This window comes from Momordica charantia (assembly GCF_013281855.1).
Source record: "Momordica charantia cultivar OHB3-1 chromosome 10 unlocalized genomic scaffold, Mcharantia_2.0 BLBB01000010.1, whole genome shotgun sequence".
Lineage (NCBI taxonomy): Eukaryota > Viridiplantae > Streptophyta > Magnoliopsida > Cucurbitales > Cucurbitaceae > Momordica > Momordica charantia.
In genome coordinates, this window is record NW_028275158.1 from 1,892,135 (window position 1) to 1,912,278 (window position 20,144).

Consider the following 20,144-nt stretch of genomic DNA (forward strand, 5'->3'; position numbering starts at 1 on the left):
TATACTTCACATATATATTTTTATAAAAATATATATTTGCAAATATTATAGAAAAATTGAACCAATCAAACTTCTCATATTATCCTCAAAATTAAAAAGTGAAAACCTGTTCTTATTAATTAATAAATTCAAACCAATAAAAACGAAGTCATATGTTAGCCATGACTTTTGTTCAGTGATAAGGATGGCTGCAAATGCTTTAAGTGGATGTTAAATTTGGATCGAAATGTGAACATTTTTATTAACATTTTCATATGTTTGATATTGACGAGGAATGAATCAATATTGTCATTGTATCGTACAAAATCAACGAATTATTAGAAAATATAAATAAAATAAATTACTCATAATATTAATAATAACACTTTAAAACTTATTTAAAAAAATAAAAAATATTTATTTGTTAATTTATTTACTCTTAAAGCTTTATAAATTTTTCAAAAATATATATCGATATCGATATTGACATTGACATCTAATCAATATTTTCATAAAAATAAGACATCGACATCAAATTTTAAAAACTTAGATTAAATTTTTACTGACATGTGGACATTTCTATCAATATTTTCATATGTTCATAGGTCGACATTGACATAAGAGATGAATCAATATTTCCATTGTGTCGTAAAAAAATCGATAAAATATTAGAAAATATCAACCAAATATATCACACATAATATTAAAATTAACAATTTTATAGTTATTTAAAAAAACTTAAAAAGTTATTTGTTAATTTATTTATTTCATAATTTTTATATTTTTTCTAAAAATATTCATCGATATCGACATCGACATTTTAGGGATATTTTCACAAATAAGACATCGATGTCAAATATTTAAAAGTTTGGATTTAAAAGAGGATATAATTCATGGACGATTCTATCGATAATAAAATTGAAATATATATAGATTATTTTTTTTTTAATTTGGTTTATGTTTTTTTTTTCCAGGGAAAGAGGTCGGCAAGAACAAGAAGGTGGCCGCAGACACATATTTGGCAATGTTCTACCACCTTCCTTAGCTTTAAATTAGGTCCATTGAATTTGGGATTTTTGCAGTTTTAATTATGTTTTGATGATTATATTTTTGTTCGACAACCATTTTGACTTTAGTTTTTTTGGTTTAAAAATAATCTTTGCTTTCTTACCATATATTTTTTAGGATGTTTTTCACATTCTTTATAAAGATATTTAAATTCTTAGCTAAAAAAGACTTTTTTTAATAGAATATTAAAAATAAAATGATTATTCATATATATTTTATTTATGTGGGAGTCATACTTTGAACCTCGACTTATATTTTTTAACCAGTTGAGTTATATTTAACTTGGCGACATGAAGACGATACTAGAAAGAAGAAGATAATAGTATCAATATATTGTACCTCACTTACATTGGAATTTTGAAAATAGAGGACCAGAGTTGTTAGACAAATTAATTGAAATATGTATTTTTTTAGTACAATAAATATGGGATGAAGTGTAACCTCCATATTTTTTATGTCTCATTTTTTTTGTTCTTTTAGAAACGGTGTGTTTAATAATTAGTCATTTTTCATTTTCAAGAAATGTTTCCAAAATTGTATAGAAAATTTTTAGAAACAACAAAATCAAGTTTTTGTTTCTAGATGCCATGTTTTCATCAAATTTTGTTTTTAAAACATAGATAAGAACACTATTTTATTATAAATATATAATAAATATTCAAAATTAAATACAACGTAAAAAAATGTGTAGTTTAATTTTAAAAAAGTAATTAATTTTTTTCTTTAATTAATTTAAAAGTTCAAAAATGAAAAAGCAGAAATGGTTAAATTTTTGGTTCAAATAAAAAAGAAAGAATAATAACAAGTACATAATGGAGTTCTCTTTTTAAGAAAATGAGAAACATGAAACATAAAACAGTTCGAAATATCCACGTTGTTCATCTATTTTATTAGATGAGGATTTTGTTTATGGGGCTCATTTTTTTTTTGGGAATATTAATAACAATAAAAATATTTTTTTACGAAAATAAATGCTTGATCATTTTTAATATTTTATATTAAAATGAGTGAAGTGCTCGTTTCTTATTTTAAATATTTTTATTTTTATAATTTTCTTTTAGAAATATCCATCGACATCGACATTTTATTGATAATATCATCAGCATTTTCATAAGACTGAAATCTCGATATTTTCATCTACATCGACATTTAAAACCTTGACTAAAACTAAATTGGCACAAACGAATGACTCTAGTTCGATTGCATAAAAAAGTATCATTAGATAGCGATGAGTGATAACATATTTAGAGGCTCTCCCACCTTATCTTTTAAGGTAGTTTTGCATTTGTGGTATGAGAGTGATGTAAAGTGCTCAAAGACATTGGACATCCAAGAGATTACCATTTTATCAAGTTGTTTACTTTCTAGGGACCATATGAGTTCTTTTTTCAGCTTATTTATATCATAAATCAAAATAAATTTAATTTTGTTGTGTTTTAAATTTTGTCTAAGAAAGAGATTCCATAAAGATAATAAATTTTTTAAAAATAAGTTGGTTTTGCAACTATTTCATTTTTTATTTTGTTTTTAAAAATTAAACTTAGGATATTACTCTCACATTCGGTGTTCTTTTGTTTGTTATATAGTTTTTATGGAAAAAAAAAACATTTTAAAAATTTGTTTTTGTTTTTGAAATTTAATTTAGAATTCAAATTTATTTTAAAAATAGGTAAAAATCTTACTAAGAAAATGGTATAAGAACAAGCACATATACATTTTTTTAACGGGGTTGAGAGGATTTGAACTCACGATCTTCTGAACTGACATAAATGTCTTAACCTGTTGAACTACGTTGGCAAAAATAAAAATAATTTTAAAAAATATAAACTAAAAACAAAAATATTGAAATTGATTGCAATAATTGAATTGTAAAATTGAGGGGCATCTCTGTCTCGTTGCCGTCCTCCAACGGGGAGGCCCAGTGTTACGTATTGCTGACGTATTCAAATTGCGTCATCCACATTTCATTTTCATACATTAAATTATTGCATTGATAATGCTTGAAAAATTTCACGCGTAAAATTAATACGTATTTTTTAGAAAATAATCGCTAACTATTTTTCTTTTCCTCACTTTTTTGTGTGTTTTATATTATATTTGAACTTGAGTGGATTTTTATTAGATTATTTGGGTAAAAGAACGTACTTGGTTTATGCTAAAAAAAAAAAAGAATCGAATGAGATCTAACCTAGTCAAAGTCGAACACGTAGAACAGCTGACTCGTTTCGTTGGGATGACTTGTACAAGAGGGGCAAACTCTCGGACAATCAAATCAGTAATCAGCTTGGACTCAATATTAAGAAGAGCTCATTTGTCTCGTTGGGATGACCTGCATTCGAATGTGATACCTATGTAGAGGTGATGCCTCTCTATTTATAGGTTGGGGTTTCAACAGCCCTTCCGACAGATAATTATCAGTGTCAGAGGTCATGTCGGACATGTGGGGGATTGAACTTACAATCTTTTGGTACACCAATTATCGTTGAACTATGCTCGCTTTCTAGTGTATATCTATTAATTAGTATGTTAATTATCTGTTTTTACCATTAAATACAGTTTCGACCAAAATTTATATTTAAATAAGCATGCCATGCTATTATTCTATTAATGATGTAATGACATATATGCTAAATAAAAATAGTTAATATAGGTCAATTTAAAATAATTTAGAGAGATTAAGGGTCCTTCGAATAGGGATAACATCACCTTTAGAAAAAAAGTATATTAATGTGACTGTCTGCTATTTTAATTAGAGATATTATATAGATTCTATAGTATATATTATAAAAAAAACTTTTACTTTATATGTCATATATAAAATGACATACTTCAACTTTTCAAAAAAGAAAAAGAAATGACATACTTCAATTATTTACGTTATAGTTAAATATATAATGTATAATTACAAAATAAACTTTAGAGGATCCATATGGAATTAAAGTATTTATGGAACTAAAATAAAATAATGATCAATGTTCTGATAATTTTTTTTTCCTTTATACGATAAATAATTAAATACTGACCAAAAAAAACATGGTAATTAATATATATATCCGGTTAAAGGGCTTTGAATTAGATCTCCACTCCCACTTGTATTTGGAAAAAATAATTAAATACTAAAAAATAAAGTTACATCGACTTTTATTTCGGTTATTTACTTTATATCATTATTATATACCAAAGGATAAATGTTTCTACATTATCATATACTTTGTATCATTATTATTTGTATTACATTTTTCCACCACTCGTATTATTTGCATTAAACTAGCTGACCAATAGCTGCTCGCCAACTGGCAACATAGCCATTTGGGAGTCTCTCACCGGCTTGGCTTCCTTGTTAGCCGTGGCTTTTCTCCTCTTAGCCGAGGCGTTAGCCAAACCTTGAGTGGTAATAATTAGGTCATGTTGTCGGCGTCGAGCCGAGACTCTATGTGGCGGCGGGTCACCGGAGCCAATGCGGTTTGGAAAATTAAGCAAGGCCTTAGAGCCGCGCATTTGGAAAGCGGCGCGGTCGTAAGCCAACGCCGCATCCTCAGCCGTCTCGTACGTGCCGAGCCACACACGTGCGCCACTCTTGGCCGGGTCTCGAATCTCCGCCGCATACTTCCCCCAGGGTCGGCGTCGGACCCCTCGGTAGTGCTGCCCTCGGCAGCCCAAGGGCGGCGACAAAGCCTTGGTTGGTGCAGAGAAGCCGGGGTCGGGTTTAACGGTCGGGAGCTGGGCGGCGGCGGAGGAGGAATGGAGTGGGGAAAGGCCAAAAACGACGGCGTCGTGGAGGGAGTTGAAGACAATCATGTCGTTGAGTTTGAGGGGGAAATCGGGCCATTGATCTGTTAAGGAAGAGATGATGAGGTCGGAGGAGTCGTAGGTTAATGATGCTCTGTTTTCTACATCCATTTCTTCACAGAGAGAGAGAGATTTTAGATATAATGGGAGATCAGAGGATAACACAAGGGTATAAAAGTCTTATACCTATATCATATATTTATAGCAAAATTTCCATTCTTTTGTGTGGGAGAGAGGGGATAAAAGTCTTATAGCTATATCCTATATTTAACCCAACCCAACATGATGGGTAAACATTTGAATCCACGATCTTTTAGTAAGGATATATATATATTTTGACGAATTAAATTATACTTCAGTTCACATGTATTTTTTGTTTCTTGTACATTAATTTAGTAGTTAAAGACATTTAATATATATTTTTCTATTTCTAAAGAGTTATAGGTTCGAATTCTTATTTGATGATGTTTTTTTTCTAAAATAACAAAAATATTATTGATTTAATAATTTTCATCAATAAAACATTTCTTTAATACCATATTTATTTGATAATTTATTAACTTATTGGATAGCATCCAACAAGTATTGCAACCTTATCTAATAATTTAATAAAATGACTAAATAATTGATTGAAATTATATTTAATATATATATATATATATATATAAAAGAAACAAAACTATTGCTATCTTAATAATTGTAGTATTAAATTAAATTATTTCTTATATTTTTTGTTATTAAGTTTTGAAAAGACCCATTTTTGTCTGTTAGGAAACATGGTGACGGAGAACCCCCTCTCCCTAACTTCATCAATTGTTGATATACCTTCCACCTAAAAAAATTTAAGAGGGTAGAGTTGGTTAGGTGGAAAAAAATATGTAATTCAGGACCCGTAGATTTGGTAACATTTTCGTTTTTGTTTCTCATTTCCAATTTTATTGAGAAATCTATGTATTTTACAATTATATATACTTCTTATTTCTCATTTTTTAAAAACATTCTTAAAATTGTATAGAAATTTTGGAAATAACATAAATAAGTTTTTTATTTCTTGTTCTTGTTTAAAATTTGTTCCAACATAAATAAAGATTTTACTTTTATCATCCTTGAATATGTGAGTCTTGAAGTCATGTCATTCTATTTTCTTTATTAAAAAAAAGAAGAAACATTAATAAAAAATAAGAATATTGAGTCCTTAATGTCATAGGTGGACAGCTCAATTTCCCCTCTATTAGTAAAAAATTTGACTATTTCACCTAAGGAGCTTCATTCAAATGAATATTAACATTAATTAATTTACAACACTTTATTGATAATTTTACAATATTTTATGGCTTCACAAATTGAACAACTAATTAATTAAAAGGATGACCACTTTTAGCGCAGTAGTAACCACTTTGACCTAATTGTCCTTTCATACCAACTCAATGCGTTGACATTAATTAGATTCCATTCAAGAAAAAGAAAAAATTCTAATCAAATTATTACTTTGAGTAAATAATTAAAAAAATAGGCAAAAAATATCTGTACAGTTCATGGATTTAATTTTTATGGGTATTGATTCTTTCTGATGTATTTTAAGTAATATTTAGATATTTTGTTTCCAAACAGTGCTTTTCTACTTCGCTTGATTTGGAAGGATAGGTTCGGAAATTTGTTTAGTTGGATTAGGGTATTTTTGTAACTTAGAACAATATTTTCTTTTTTTTTAAGTACATAATGTAGGATGGGGGATTTGAACTCTCAACATCATAGGATACATGTGTGGCAGAACATAGCTTTTAGTTCGCGATGTTTAAGTGTTTGTTGGTTTTAGTTGGTCTAATAATTTATTGATTGGTTAATTTTGAGAAACTATTTCAATTTATAATTTTCTGATTTTCACTCCAAATTATGTACATAATATAACCAAATTTTTGTCAATTCGAACTTAGTTCATTGGATAAGGTACCAATTATCTTAATTATTTGAGGTCGAAGGATAAATCTTCGCCCCACAATATTGAACTAAAAAAAAGAAAAAGTGCAGTTTTAACTTTAACGTAATTTGAAGTAACCAATTAGGCTTTTATATGATGAAACCTAGAAATCAATCACCGATCCAATTTATGTACCTATGCAAGATATACCTTAACAGAAATTAAAAGAGTAACGATGGAAGCAAGTAATTGAGTTCAATAATTCTTGATATAAGATTATGGAGAAGACTAGTATATGAGAAGACGTTTATTATTTCCCAAGAGTAACAGAGTTGGTACCTATTTTCACCGACCCTTCTTATGATAACCTATAAGTAAATGACGTTAATTTGAACATATCTTCGTTGATTTCAAAGTATGCAATATGTTAGTAAAACTATAAAGTACAATTAAAAGTAAAAAAGAAAGGAAAAACCAATCAATGTGAAAAGAATTAACCTTTGAAATTTTATGAGTATGTTTCTCCTTAATTTCAATTCAATGATTTGTAAGTACTTTAAATTTCAAATTCTTTTACCAATATTTGACTTGTAGTACAATAATTAATTTATCTCAAATACCAACTATTTAGCAAAATTGTGGGTTCTTTCTCCCTTCTTATTTTAGGTATGGTTAGTGAGGGGTGGTATTGCAATTCCACAAACTAATATAAGTTTTATGATAGTATTGTAGAAAACTCTTATTTTTAAAAGACGATCTAATATAAAATACAGACAAAGAAATAACTAATTTCGTTAATATATTGTACTAAAATTATCTTTAGACCTAAAAATTTAAGTCGTTGAGTTAGAATAAGTTCAATTTTTTTTTTAAATACATTCTCAACGTTATTTGAATATATAAATTGTGGTGCATTACATTTCTTATTTTAAGATGGAAAAAATAACAAAATGAAAGAAAAATGGTTAAAATCATCTCTTTGAGAGATCAAGTTTTAAGAACTATCAATAGTTTTAAAGTTTTCAAACTATTGCCATTGTAATAATATAAAGACTAACATATATCCTTTTAACTTTACAGTCCACTTTTAAAAATGTTTCCAAATTGAAAAATTTTAAAAGGTAGTTTGTAGTTGGGTTTCTTTTAAGTTTTTATAAATTTAGGCAAAATTTTAAAAAGTCTAAATTAAGACTTTGTTTGCAACTTTTTTTTTTTTCTATTTAAAAACTTTAAGTGTGTGAAAACTATTTTTCTTTCCTTTGAATTGCATTTCACTTTTAAAAAATACTTGAACTTTTATCCCAACTATATTTTTTTAATTTAAAAAGTTTGACTAGGATTTGAAAAGTAATTAATAAACAAAAAGCAATGTTGGTAAATAAACATGATTTTTTTCAAAAACAAAACATTAATTATTAAACGGCCCATAAACAAATAAATTATTAGAAACAAAGTCTAATTTAAAAAAAAAAAAAACAAAAAACAAAAGAACTCTGAGTAAATATATGACACTTTGGAAAGGCTTGTTATTTATTTATTTATTTTTATTTTTATTTTTAATATTTGCAAAGGAATAGGCTGAAATATTGTCGCACTTATTCTTATCTTAGATTCATTAAATTTCTAAAGAGGTAGAGTGGAGTGCAAGAAAAGAGGCCTTTGCTTCAAAAGTCCCTTTGAGAACCTCTGTTCTATGGTTTTTATTTTTATTATTTTTTATTTTTGTCATTCAAAAGAAGAAAAGAATCATTCATTTCAACTTACCTTTCTTGTTTTAAGTTTTGTCCTACTATATAAAGAAGGAATAGAAGTTCCATGCTCATAACAAAAAGAAAGATTTAAGCGTTCAAACATGACAATCATGGATGATAGAATGTCGTATGTCGATCCTATAAAAGATCAACAACATGGTACGGTATTGTATTTAGAACTATTAATAATAATGTTTTAGTCTAAATTTCATTTTGGTTAATTCCAGAACTTTCATACTTATTGTATTTTGGTTTTTTAGAAAATAATTTTGCATATTGAGATCAACATGTATATGAAAGTTAGAAAAAAGAGGGCTAAGCCTAATGTTTTTGTTAAACACAATAAAAATTTAAAGGACAACGACATGGTAGAAACGTATTAGAGTAGTAAAAGTAAGTATTAATTGGTATATATCTCCAACTATAAAATCGTGAGTTCCATCCCGACCACTTCATAGGATTTAAGTCAGAAATCTTTATGATGGAAAAATATTTGTCCTTCCAATTATTCGAGAGTTACGATTTTGGGTTACTAATATTTGTTGGTTTTTTTTTAATTTAATATTATTTTTTTTTTACAGAAATTATACGATCAACAAGGATTGAGCCACCAACTCATTATACATTCAAAATTAATTCTTACTCAGTACTTTCAAAAATAGGGATGGAGAAATGTGAATCTGGAGACTTTGAAGTTGATGGCTATAAGTGGTAATTTGAAATCCTAATTAACATACATTTAAATTGCAACAATAATTAATATCATAAATACGATAATATTTCTACTTTATGGTTTTTCGTTTTAAAAACAAAATTGTGTTTCGTAACTATTTTTGTTTGTTGTTTCTTATTCTCTAAAATTTTAAGTTAAAAAAATCTTTATTTTTCTATGAAATTTAACTTTTTAAATTAAATATTAAAAAATTTTATGTTATATTTATTTTTGTATTTGTTATGAATTTTATAAGTGAATAATGATAAAATAATGCTTTGGTTTATGTTTTGGAAAAAATATTGAAATAGGAAAAAAAAACCAAAAAACTTATCCTGGTATTCCAAAATTTCTACACAATTTTGGAAATATTTTTTAAAAAGAAAAATGAGAAATGGGAACAGAGTTATCAAACGCTTATATTCTTTAAAAATGGGAAACGAGAAAAAAAAAAGAAATAAAAACGCTACCAAATAGGTCGTTAGCATTACGGTTTCCAATTAATATCTCTTCCTTTCTTCTCACATGTCTTAGGAAATTGATTCTACATCCAAATGGAGATGATAAAGTGGAAGATCATATTTCTCTCTACTTGGCTATATCATCTAAAGGCAATCAGCTTCCTCTTGGCTGGGAAGTGAGGGTTATTTTCAGGTTTCTTATATTTGACCAAATCAGAGACAACTATTTAACAATCCAAGGTTCTAATTTCTATTTTTTTTTTTTATCAAATGATCCCGAGACGGACCCAAATTCAACAAAATAGTTATCAAACAGGAACTAAATTTAAGACTCTAAACCGTTAACTATATATAAGGGTTTTTTCTGCTCGCAGATGGCAAAGTGAGGAAGTATTCTAAAATGAAGAATGAACATGGGATCACCCACTTGCTTTCTCATAATGCTTTGAATGAAGCCTCCAATGGGTTTGTTGTTGATGATAGCTGCACATTTGGAGTTGAACTTTCTGTGCTTAAAGTCTCAAACAAAGGAGAGAGTTTAAGCATTATAAAAGAGCCTCAACTTGACCATTTTATTTGGTATATCTATCCATTTTCTTCTTATACTGGTGAATCCTACACCTCCCAACCATTCACTGTCAAGGGAAGAAAATGGTTAGTAACAAAACTCTTATGCAAAAAAAAACACGTTATCAAACGGGGTTTATTAATTCTTGTTTGGGAAATTGTAGTGGGTGGCAAAATCTTTTTATATACTTCAAAATATGTCACCTGTTTTTTTAATTTTCAAATATAGCAAAAAATTTCATTTATACTAGTATATCACACACTCATATCAATAGTATATCGACAGCATATTAGATGTATATCGCACAAACACTCATATCAATAGTATATCAAATATATATTACATAAATATTGCAAATATATCAGACACTCATATCAGTAATATATCAGATGTATATCACATACATATATATATTACAGATGCATATCATTTGGATAAAGTTATCATTTTAAAATTGACCTCTGTTCTTTTTTCCTTTTTTTAAAATAAAAAATGCTATATTTGAAAAAACTAAATGTTAGTTGTCATTTTGTTAATTTTACAAAATGTTTTTGACATATTTACAACTGTGTACACTTGTTTTGGCTTAATGAATTATTACTTCAGGAGGATGAGGATGTATCCAAATGGATCCTCTGTGGGAAAGGCCACAAATCTCTCAATTTACTTGAAGTTGGATGAATCAGAGAACATTCCAATAGGGAAGAAAATCTATGCCAAATACTTTTTGGGTATCTATAACTTTGGAACTAAAAAATATTTTGAAAAATCAGGTAAGACTCTGTTAATTTAAATTATCTTAGTTTCAAAGATCTTTTTTTTCCATTTTTTTTTTTTTTTGAAATTTTATGTGGGAATTATTGTATTTTGCAGATGACCATTGGTTTACTTCCTCAACATATGGCAGTGGCTTTCCTGAATTCTTGGCTCTCAAAGACCTCAAAGACTCATCAAAGTCCTATGTGCAAACTGATGGTTTGTTTCTCAAAGCTAGAATTGTTGCCATGTCGACCGTAGAAGAATTTTAAAAGTCAATCCCGACATATCAAATCGTTGGGTTAATATTAGAATATGATAATATGTAACAAGAATGTAAATATAACACCATATAAAATATATATGTCTGTTTAAAATATTATTGAATTATTTCTCTACCTTGTATCGAGATAGCACATACATTGCATTGGAAAAAATTTAGAGAATTACAGCATTTGAATTAATTGTATCACAAGATTTCTTAAAACTAAATTAGCAAGATGGTTGATATTGAAGTCTTTAATGTGGGCCTTGTTGGGCTGAGGAGATCAGTTATCCAAGGGCGGCCCAATAGCTCAAATTTTCACATGGGCCCTCCCAACATTTCCTTCTGACCAAAAATCTCTCAAACTTTGATTCCAATTCCACTATATATGGATGAGAAGATTAAAAATCCCCTTTTAAATGACTGTCTCTTTCTTTTTCGTTATTTTTCATGTTTTAATAATTTATAAATATGACATTTTTTTATTGTGATTTAAAACAATGGCAAACAATTAAGACAACCTTAGTAAATACATCAGCAACTTGCCTCTAACGATAAATTAACAAAGAAAAGATCAAAAAGTATTAAAAATCTTATCTCCTGCCTGTAAAATGAGACTCGAACTCTCTTTTAGGTTTCTTTCGAAATGCTATATATTAGAACACTAGATCAATAGTCTCAGTGTTTTTGAAAGGTCAAGAAATAGTTAGACGATTTTTCATTTTCTAACGAATTATTTATTTAAATTATGTGCTTAGAATATGTTCGAGAGAGATTTTTTAGCAAGTATTTTTAGTAAAAATAATCTAATCAAAAGTGATTTTTTCATATATCCTAAAGAATGCATTTTAAAAGAGACTATCGGGCTAATTAAGCATATTGCTTGCCTTTTTTTTCCCTAAAAAACCAAATATGGGTGAGCAAATTCATGGATTGCTAAAGAAATATAACCGCGAGAGTTCAATAATAAATGCTTTATTACCAAAAGTTAATTGATATAAAGAAGCATCCTCCTTAAAAATGACATCACTATATAAAATAAGATACCAAAGAATTTAATCTTAATTAAGAATCGGTTAAGTAGATGTTAATTAAATCTATCCAAATCTATTAGCTTAAGTTTATAAATGATTAAATTTATCCAAATCTATTAAGTTTATGGGTGGATTAGTCATCAAATTGATACATATACATATACATATTAATTTTCATAATTTTCAAATGTATACGTTAAAAGTACTCGTAGGTATCGAGTAGGTATCGAGTATGTGTGGCTCATTTCTAATAATTTCACTCATAAAAAATCTCTCAGTTTCATTTTATCAATAATATGTAGTAAAATTTTAATTTGTTGGGAGAGTTTGAACTAGTATTTTTAAGTAATATGAAAACGATCTTTAAAAAACACTCATTCAAATCGTCGAATCTTATCCTCATCACCATTAAAAAAATTGACAAAAGAAAAGTATTTGTTTTCTTATTTCTTTCTTAGTTGTCAAACACGAACTAAGGATGATGAGAAGAAGATTATAGTTAAGTATTCTTCTTTCTTTAATCATATTTAAGAGGTTACCATATTGGAACCTCCATATTATCATTTACTTCCAATTTATTATTAATTTTTACTAAATTTATTAACCAATATCCATCCTTCACCCCTACTAAAGTTTGAAAACAATCTATATATTTTTTTTATTGGAGGAAAAAAAAGTAAGTTTGACTTCCTAATAATTTACACCCGACATAAGTGCTCTTGATCTTCATAATATCCATTACTTCATAGTCAGAGAGTAATAAATTAGGAATTTGTGAGTCTGTCTTTTAGTAAAAAGAGAGTAATATAATAAGCCTATAAATAAAATTTTGTAAATTAAACCATTGACAAAAGATCGTCAAAATATATCCTCCTTTACTTTATAATAACAGAATATCAATAATAATTCATGATCAACATGAACAAACTCATATATATCCTTATTAAACAATATAGCAATATCCTGACAAATAATCCAACGCCAATAATAACATTAAAATTAATCATTAAAAACAAGACTAGATACTCCCGAATTTTCCACACCCAATAATCCAAAGAGAGGATATATTTTGACGTGTCCCCAAACAAGGCACTTGGTCTACATGCAAACCATGCATAAGAACCTCCTCGACACGTGCCAATGTGCTCCTTAACACGTGCTACTTCGCCACCCTCGTATTTCTCTCTATATTAAACCCTCCTCCCTTTTCTTCACCTCTCCACAAAGAGAATAAAATTTCCTCTTTTTTTTCTTTTTCTCAGATTAATTTTCAAAACTTGTATCCATCTTTTTTTTTGTTGCTCCGATGGCCGAGCACCAGCAGTACCCGGCGGCGGCCCACCAGCCGTACGGCCCGGGGCCGCACCAGCAGCAGCAGGGCTCTCAACCGCGCTACCAGATTGTGAAGGCCGCCACCGCCGCCACGGCTGGCGGCTCTCTCCTGATCCTCTCCGGCCTGATCCTTGCCGGGACCGTCATCGCTCTCACGATTGCGACTCCGCTGCTCGTCATTTTCAGCCCGGTGCTGGTCCCGGCCGTGATCACGGTGTCTCTTCTCGTCATGGGCTTCTTGGCCTCCGGCGGCTTCGGCGTGGCCGGCATTACAGTCTTCTCATGGGTCTATAGGTAAATGTACATAATATTCAATTTGCATATATAATTAATGATATATATCCTTGTATAGTTTTTGAACCACAATTTTAATATCTTGAATTTACAAGAAAATTCGTTTCTTAAATTGATTTTATAGTGGACAAATAAAGATTTCATTCTAGTGTCATTCAGTGTTTTTGTGTTAATTTTTCTTTTATTATTATTATTATTATTATTATTATTATTATCTTCTATATGAACTTCAATTTCTATGGTGGATTTTGTTCCAACCCAAGTCATTATTAAAGGGGGGAAAAGGAAAAAGGGCGAATTAAAAAAGGCGAGTGAAGGGTATTTTTGTCTTTTTTTATTGATCCAATTCTACCCCAAATATTTTAATTTTAATCTATTTATAGAGTATTCGTACCTGAATTTTAATTTCGGTGGGAGAGTTTCGTACTTCTTCGGTTCAAAATATACCATTAATTTTTTCTAAGGAAAATACTTCGGCTCCTTTGCTGCAAGGGCCAGCTCTTGCCGCAAATCTTGTCTTCACCAGCTCTCAGTTCTTAGTCCGTACTAATCTTGTACGGACAAGATTGGAAGAAGTTATTAGAGGATAGATGATAGGGCAATAATAAATAATAATTAAAAATGTTGGTTTTGGGGCAGGTACGTGACAGGGAAACAGCCACCAGGGGCAGACCAGTTGGATATAGCCCGACACAAGCTGGCGAGTAAGGCTCGAGAGATGAAGGACAGAGCCGAGCAGTTCGGGCAGCAGCAGCAGCAGCAGCCCTCTGGCCCCCAGACTGCAACTTCTTAAGCCCCGATATCCCATCTCAAACCTTATATATGACACAAAAAAAAAAAAGAAAAAAAAAACTTTGCAAATTTCATTGGGTTTGTTTTTCTCTTCGACTTTGTTTTTGTGAATTTTGAGTGTCTGTGTTCATGTCAGTAAAAAGCTTTTAGTTTTATCATGTCCCTGCCCTGCCCTGGGCTGTAATGAAATATTCTGTCTTTAATTTCTTCTTTCTGATTGTACGTACGATGATTTGGTCTTGGTCTTTGGGTTTGAATAATCTGAATCTCTGTGAATTTTATAAATTTTTATTCTGTTCGTGAAGTTTCTATCTTGAAGAGGTTTTAGAACAGTGGTACGGTTGATTTTGAGAACTAAATTCCAAAATAATGCATCTTGAATACTCACCAGAACGGCTAGATTTTGAAGAGGCTGTGTGCTACAAGACAGCTGAATCGTGGGGAAGTTGCATGCAACGGTAAGCTAAAATGGTTCTCAAAATTTCAATCACAGCCCTGCATCAGAAGAAAGAATCTTCACATCCTAAGAAAACAGAGAGAAGCGTAGAAAATTAGCTTCAACTTCAAAGGGAGAACAATTTTAACAGCTTCCTCGGAAAACAAATGAGCAAGGAAATTCGAAAATGTAGACGAATCTGAATCGATGAAAGCAGGGAAGATAGCAATATATTGTGCGTAGTTCGTCGCCGTAGCTGCACCGCTACTGTTAAACTGATCAACTGATAGACATAAATGTCTAAATTTTTCAAGCTAGGTTCATAAAAAATTGGGCGGGTTTTTATTAAGAAGCAATGTACTTTTTAATGTTATGAGAAATCTTGAAATTTGGGAAGAAATAAGCCCCAGCTACAAACTAGTTGAGTTTGGGCATATCTTTGAATTTGATCACTTCTAGAAAACAACTAAGCTCAGAAATATAGGCATTTATCTCTAAACCTTCTTATATTAATTTAGTAGTCAGATATTTTATCAAAGAATTAAAACTTGTATGATCAACTTACAAGAAAAAACAGGTGAGATTTAAGGAACTTTTATGAGCCTGCTGTGACCTCTCTAGCTAGGAACTGGATTACACAGCTGCCTCTACTCAAGATGGTCGTTCGGCTTCAGTGACAAGAAAACTGCAGCATACTGTCTTAGTCGACTGTCGACGCCTTTTCGTTTTTGCGTAGCGTAACCTCGAGTTCGCATCTGGTGCCAGCGCCACGAAAGCTGGATGACCACAGCTCCCCATGTTCGCCAATTCGATGAGTAATAGCGCATTGTTCGGTTGAGCCTTTCGCTCGCGAACTTGTACCGAAAGTGTTCGGTAATGTACTTGAGATCGCCTGCGTCGAGCCCGTATGCTTCTACTGGCTGCACACATGAAAACGTTGCCAAAGAGGTTGGAAGCTTATCATAATGTGGATGGTGCCGGAGACACCACGAGAGCAGCTCCTCGCCAAAAAAGCCACCGGAGTTAACCAGACTAGTGGCTACAGAGCCTTTGCTAAGGCCCCCCTCGCCAAAAAAGCCACCGGAGTTAACCAGACTAGTGGCTACAAAGCCTTTGCTAAGGCGCCCTTGGCTACGCTCTACGCATCCCTCGACGATAAACACCACCCGTTGCACAGGGTCTCCCTCCCTCACTATCTACAAAAGGGATCAAATTTTGAATCTCGAGGAAGTCGTGAAAATGCATGCTCAAGTACTCGGAAGCGTTACCTTTTCACCTTTGGCATACAAGAGTGGTTTAACCCGATCACAAATGTTGTCGAGTATAAGATCATCCAACATGTGAAAGAAAGGTACCTTAAAAGATACCGAGTGCATATGTTAGTCTTTAAGTGCGATTACGTTTAACCTAAAGAGTATATAGTACACTAAAAATATACCTTCCTAACGAGGTCTAAACAAAGGTAGCGTTTGATGTCACGGCGGAGGCCATCAGGCAGCCCTCCAATGAGCTCGGTCTCGTCTAGCCCTCCCATTGCTACCCACCTTTGATATTCAAAATTGCAAACTCTTTCCCTCAAATGGACGGGCAATTGTCGCCTCTTCATCCACCAGTTCATTTCTCGAAACCGTATTTGCATCGTCTCTTTACTTGCCATGACAGTTTGCAAGAAAATCTACACACATTACAACAAAAAGAACAAAAGGGAAAAGGAAAAATCCACACATTGTTCTTCAAATAATCCTCTAGTATATATACTTAAATTCGATCCTTTTTCAAACCAATTCCGAGTCTCATGTCTCGGAGACATTAATTCAAACAGGTGGCGGGGACTCGTTCAAACTCACCTGTATATTTCCAATTAGGGTGACAAAAAGCACCAATCCTGCAAGTGTGATGCAGCAACTGAATATCACTTCCACCAAATCACTTGTGGGATCAAGTTCATTGCCAAAGGAACTGTAGAGCACAATAACGCCACAGTTTACAATTGCTCACAATGTGTTTGATAAAATTCCTGTGAGAGCAAAGAAGCAACTTGGGGGAGTGGAAAGTTACCTTAGATTCAATAAACCCCAGAAGACAGGATAAAGAATTCTAACGGCTAGAGAGTTACTAGAGAATACCAAAAGAACAGGCTCATAAATTCCATAGCTGAAGGGTCCATTGACCTCCAAGCATAACGACTTGATCGTCGTCGAGTTATTGCCACGGGAGGAAACGAATTTACCGACCCCCTTGTAGCCCGATATGGGAGAGTTGAGGCCTGAGCAAGACAATGCCAGTTTGCACATTTTTCTTCTCTCGCATTGTTGCTCAAGGCACGAGATTAGCCGCTGCGTTGCGAGGAGATACCAGCAACCTCCCGCAACCTAAGACATTGATCGGATGCATGTAAATGCGACAAAAGGACGACGATTTGGACATTCAACCTACCAAGAGCACTCCATTAATATGAACTATGCTTGTTCCCAATGTCTATGTCTATATTAGATACGATCTACGATCGTTATGTCTAATTCTTAAATTTTATAGAATCTTGACCTTAAAATTGTGATTCTAAGTAATTTATGTTGTTAACTAAATGTGAATGATAATATATGACATATCTATTAGATAAATGTCGTTGTTGATTTTACCTTATATGACAGACAAACAAGTAGAGAGTCTAGACAAATAGACAAAATAAAGTTTGACACAATCTATCGAACAAAACTCAGAAGTTGACATTGTTGCTTAAACATAGAAATAGAACCGTTACGAATGGGATGAGTCATAACAATAATAACAACATAAAGAAACAACAAAAAGAAAATGAAAGTTTGAAAGTGAAATGTGTGAATATTTGGACTTACATGAGAGGCAATCAAATAGGCAAAGACATTGAGGCTAAAACGCCACCAAATGCTGCCAAAGATGTAGCCAGTGACCTTTTGGAGTTTGTTCATCAAGTAAATGCTGTGGTAAAGCTTTGGAAAGAACTGAAATAGGTAGCTCACTAACACCACTCTCATCACCTCTTTTATCTCTTCTTCTCTCAATAGTTTCCGCACAACCAACCATGTCACAACCTACAACCAATAACATCCTCCATCGCAATTAATGTCGAAAACATTTACGACTTAATTCCGGTTCTTTCTACTATTTCTTGAGATCCCACATTAGCGTGAGGTTCTGTGTTCGAACTTTTCTACCGTTAAAGTATAAATTTCAACACCAAAATCTTAAGTAATCCATTAGACTTGATAAAAAGAAAGGTTGAGAATTTTTATTTTCCTTTTTAAAAAATTAATAACTCACTGTCAATTTTTTAACAGTGGTAATTAAAAAGATAATTAGTATTCAGCAACATAAATATTAAGATAAAGCTTGTTTCTTAACAATGCTCTTTCAGAAGACTTTTAACTTTTCAACCGTATTAGCTGAATTTCAAAAATAATAACAAAAAATAAAGAGACATGGGGTCTCTGAATATTTTAAATCTTATTTTTTACTTTTAAAAATTAAGCAAAACTACATTTATATATATACCCAGTTTTCCATTTTTAAGAAAGTACCTAACCAAAAAAAAAAAAAATTAAAAATTAACAACTACTTTTTTAGTTTTAAAAACTTGGCTGGGTTAGCAAATACGTAATAATATTTTTTAAAAGAAAAACATATATGATATATGAATTTTTTACTAAAAAGAAAATTAACCTTTTATATAAACAAAATTCAGGAGAGGAAAAAAAGGACTGAAACGAAAAATGATTAAATTTCGAACTGAAATCTTGAAATGATTTAATTTTACTAACCTGAGGAATGGGAATAATGACAAACAAATCGAGCCAGAATCCCTTGAAGGACCTCACATAATGAGAAGCAACCGCACGTGCGTCCCACACGAGGCTCCCACTCCCGACCACCAACGACGCCGTCGAAACATACGCCAGCCGGAAATGCAGCCACACGTGGCACACATGCACCAGGTCGACGCACGTGCGGGCGGCGGTGACGACGGCGGCGAAGGCCGCGTCCCGGTAGAAGCACGGCGGGCCGGCCTTGGTCAGAAAGATCACGTAAAAGAAGAGCGGGTCGACCGCGAGGGACGCTGCACGCGCCAGCAGCACTACGCGGTTCCAGCGCTGGACCCACCGGCAGCGCGGGTCGAGCACGCGCCGCCGCGAAGATCCGGCGAAGAAGTCATCGATATCCCTTTGCTCTTGTTCTTGTTCTTGGGCATGGGCTGTAATTGTGAGGCGTTTGCATTTGGGCATCATTAGAGAAAGAAACCAAAAAATTAAATGCATAAAGAAATAGAAATAAAGGGGCTGGGAAAGTAAAAGTAGAGGGGAAGAGAGAGAGGAAAAAAAAAGAAAAAAAGAAAAAAGAAAAGTTAACTTTTTTATTTTTGGTTTTTTGGGGTTTTTTATTTTTAATTTTATTTTCCTTTGTTTTTGCATGTGTGAAGGGTTTTTGGAAGGATCGAAAAAGGGGAGAAATTGTTGTGGCGAGCTAGCAGTAGGCGTAAGGTGGTAGGTGGGCACACAAACGCATGGCAAGTTTTTCTTCCTTTTTCTTTTATTTTTTGTTTTTTTAGTTTCTTTCTAACAAAAAGTCAAATTTATCTCGAGTGCGGGTTTGGCATCTTAAGCTTACAGGGTTCGTGAAGTAGAGGTTTTAAGAAGTGAATAGTGTACTTTTCTGTTCACTGGATAGCTGAAAAATTTTTCACACGTTACTTCGTCCTCAATCATAGCTCGACCAAGATGCACCTCTATAGCTCGGCCAACAAAGATGAACTATATCATAAAACTACTCAACTGTCTTTTCGACAAAATGTCATGAGGGACGGTCGTAACTACTCTTCAACCGCTGTCAAAAGTTCAACACCTATAAATAGAGTTGTTCGTTAGCTTCATCCTAGTTCGAACTTCCGTAGATTGGGTCATTTTTATGATCAAACAATAATTCACTTAACAATTATAAGAAATTTGTGTTTGGAGT

The 20,144-nt window shown here is 31.8% G+C and overlaps 4 protein-coding genes across 4 annotated transcripts; 2 read left to right on the top strand and 2 right to left on the bottom strand.

Annotated features, from left to right (window-relative positions):
* Nucleotides 1-4,090: 4,090 nt before the first annotated feature.
* Nucleotides 4,091-5,018, bottom strand: LOC111011655 (ethylene-responsive transcription factor 2-like). The gene has a single exon (XM_022285507.2). The coding sequence runs from the start codon at nt 4,945-4,947 to the stop codon at nt 4,315-4,317; it is 633 nt and encodes a 210-aa protein (XP_022141199.1). The 5' UTR covers nt 4,948-5,018; the 3' UTR covers nt 4,091-4,314.
* A 3,490-nt stretch (nt 5,019-8,508) lies between these two features.
* LOC111011628 (uncharacterized) lies at nt 8,509-11,456 on the top strand. The gene is made up of 6 exons (XM_022285480.2): nt 8,509-8,664; nt 9,087-9,216; nt 9,752-9,918; nt 10,053-10,332; nt 10,853-11,019; nt 11,120-11,456. Exons 1-6 carry the CDS (start codon nt 8,607-8,609, stop codon nt 11,272-11,274), a joined length of 957 nt encoding a protein of 318 aa, XP_022141172.1. The 5' UTR covers nt 8,509-8,606; the 3' UTR covers nt 11,275-11,456.
* A 2,050-nt stretch (nt 11,457-13,506) lies between these two features.
* Nucleotides 13,507-15,023, top strand: LOC148208383 (oleosin Cor a 13-like). The gene is made up of 2 exons (XM_088118846.1): nt 13,507-13,927; nt 14,567-15,023. Exons 1-2 carry the CDS (start codon nt 13,608-13,610, stop codon nt 14,718-14,720), a joined length of 474 nt encoding a protein of 157 aa, XP_087974972.1. The 5' UTR covers nt 13,507-13,607; the 3' UTR covers nt 14,721-15,023.
* On the bottom strand, nt 14,757-19,510 carry LOC111011531 (cyclic nucleotide-gated ion channel 2). The gene is made up of 7 exons (XM_022285333.2): nt 18,953-19,510; nt 18,011-18,226; nt 17,214-17,527; nt 17,003-17,114; nt 16,594-16,830; nt 16,424-16,510; nt 14,757-16,351 (listed from the first exon to the last, which is right to left on the bottom strand). Exons 1-7 carry the CDS (start codon nt 19,445-19,447, stop codon nt 15,803-15,805), a joined length of 2,010 nt encoding a protein of 669 aa, XP_022141025.1. The 5' UTR covers nt 19,448-19,510; the 3' UTR covers nt 14,757-15,802.
* Nucleotides 19,511-20,144: the final 634 nt, after the last annotated feature.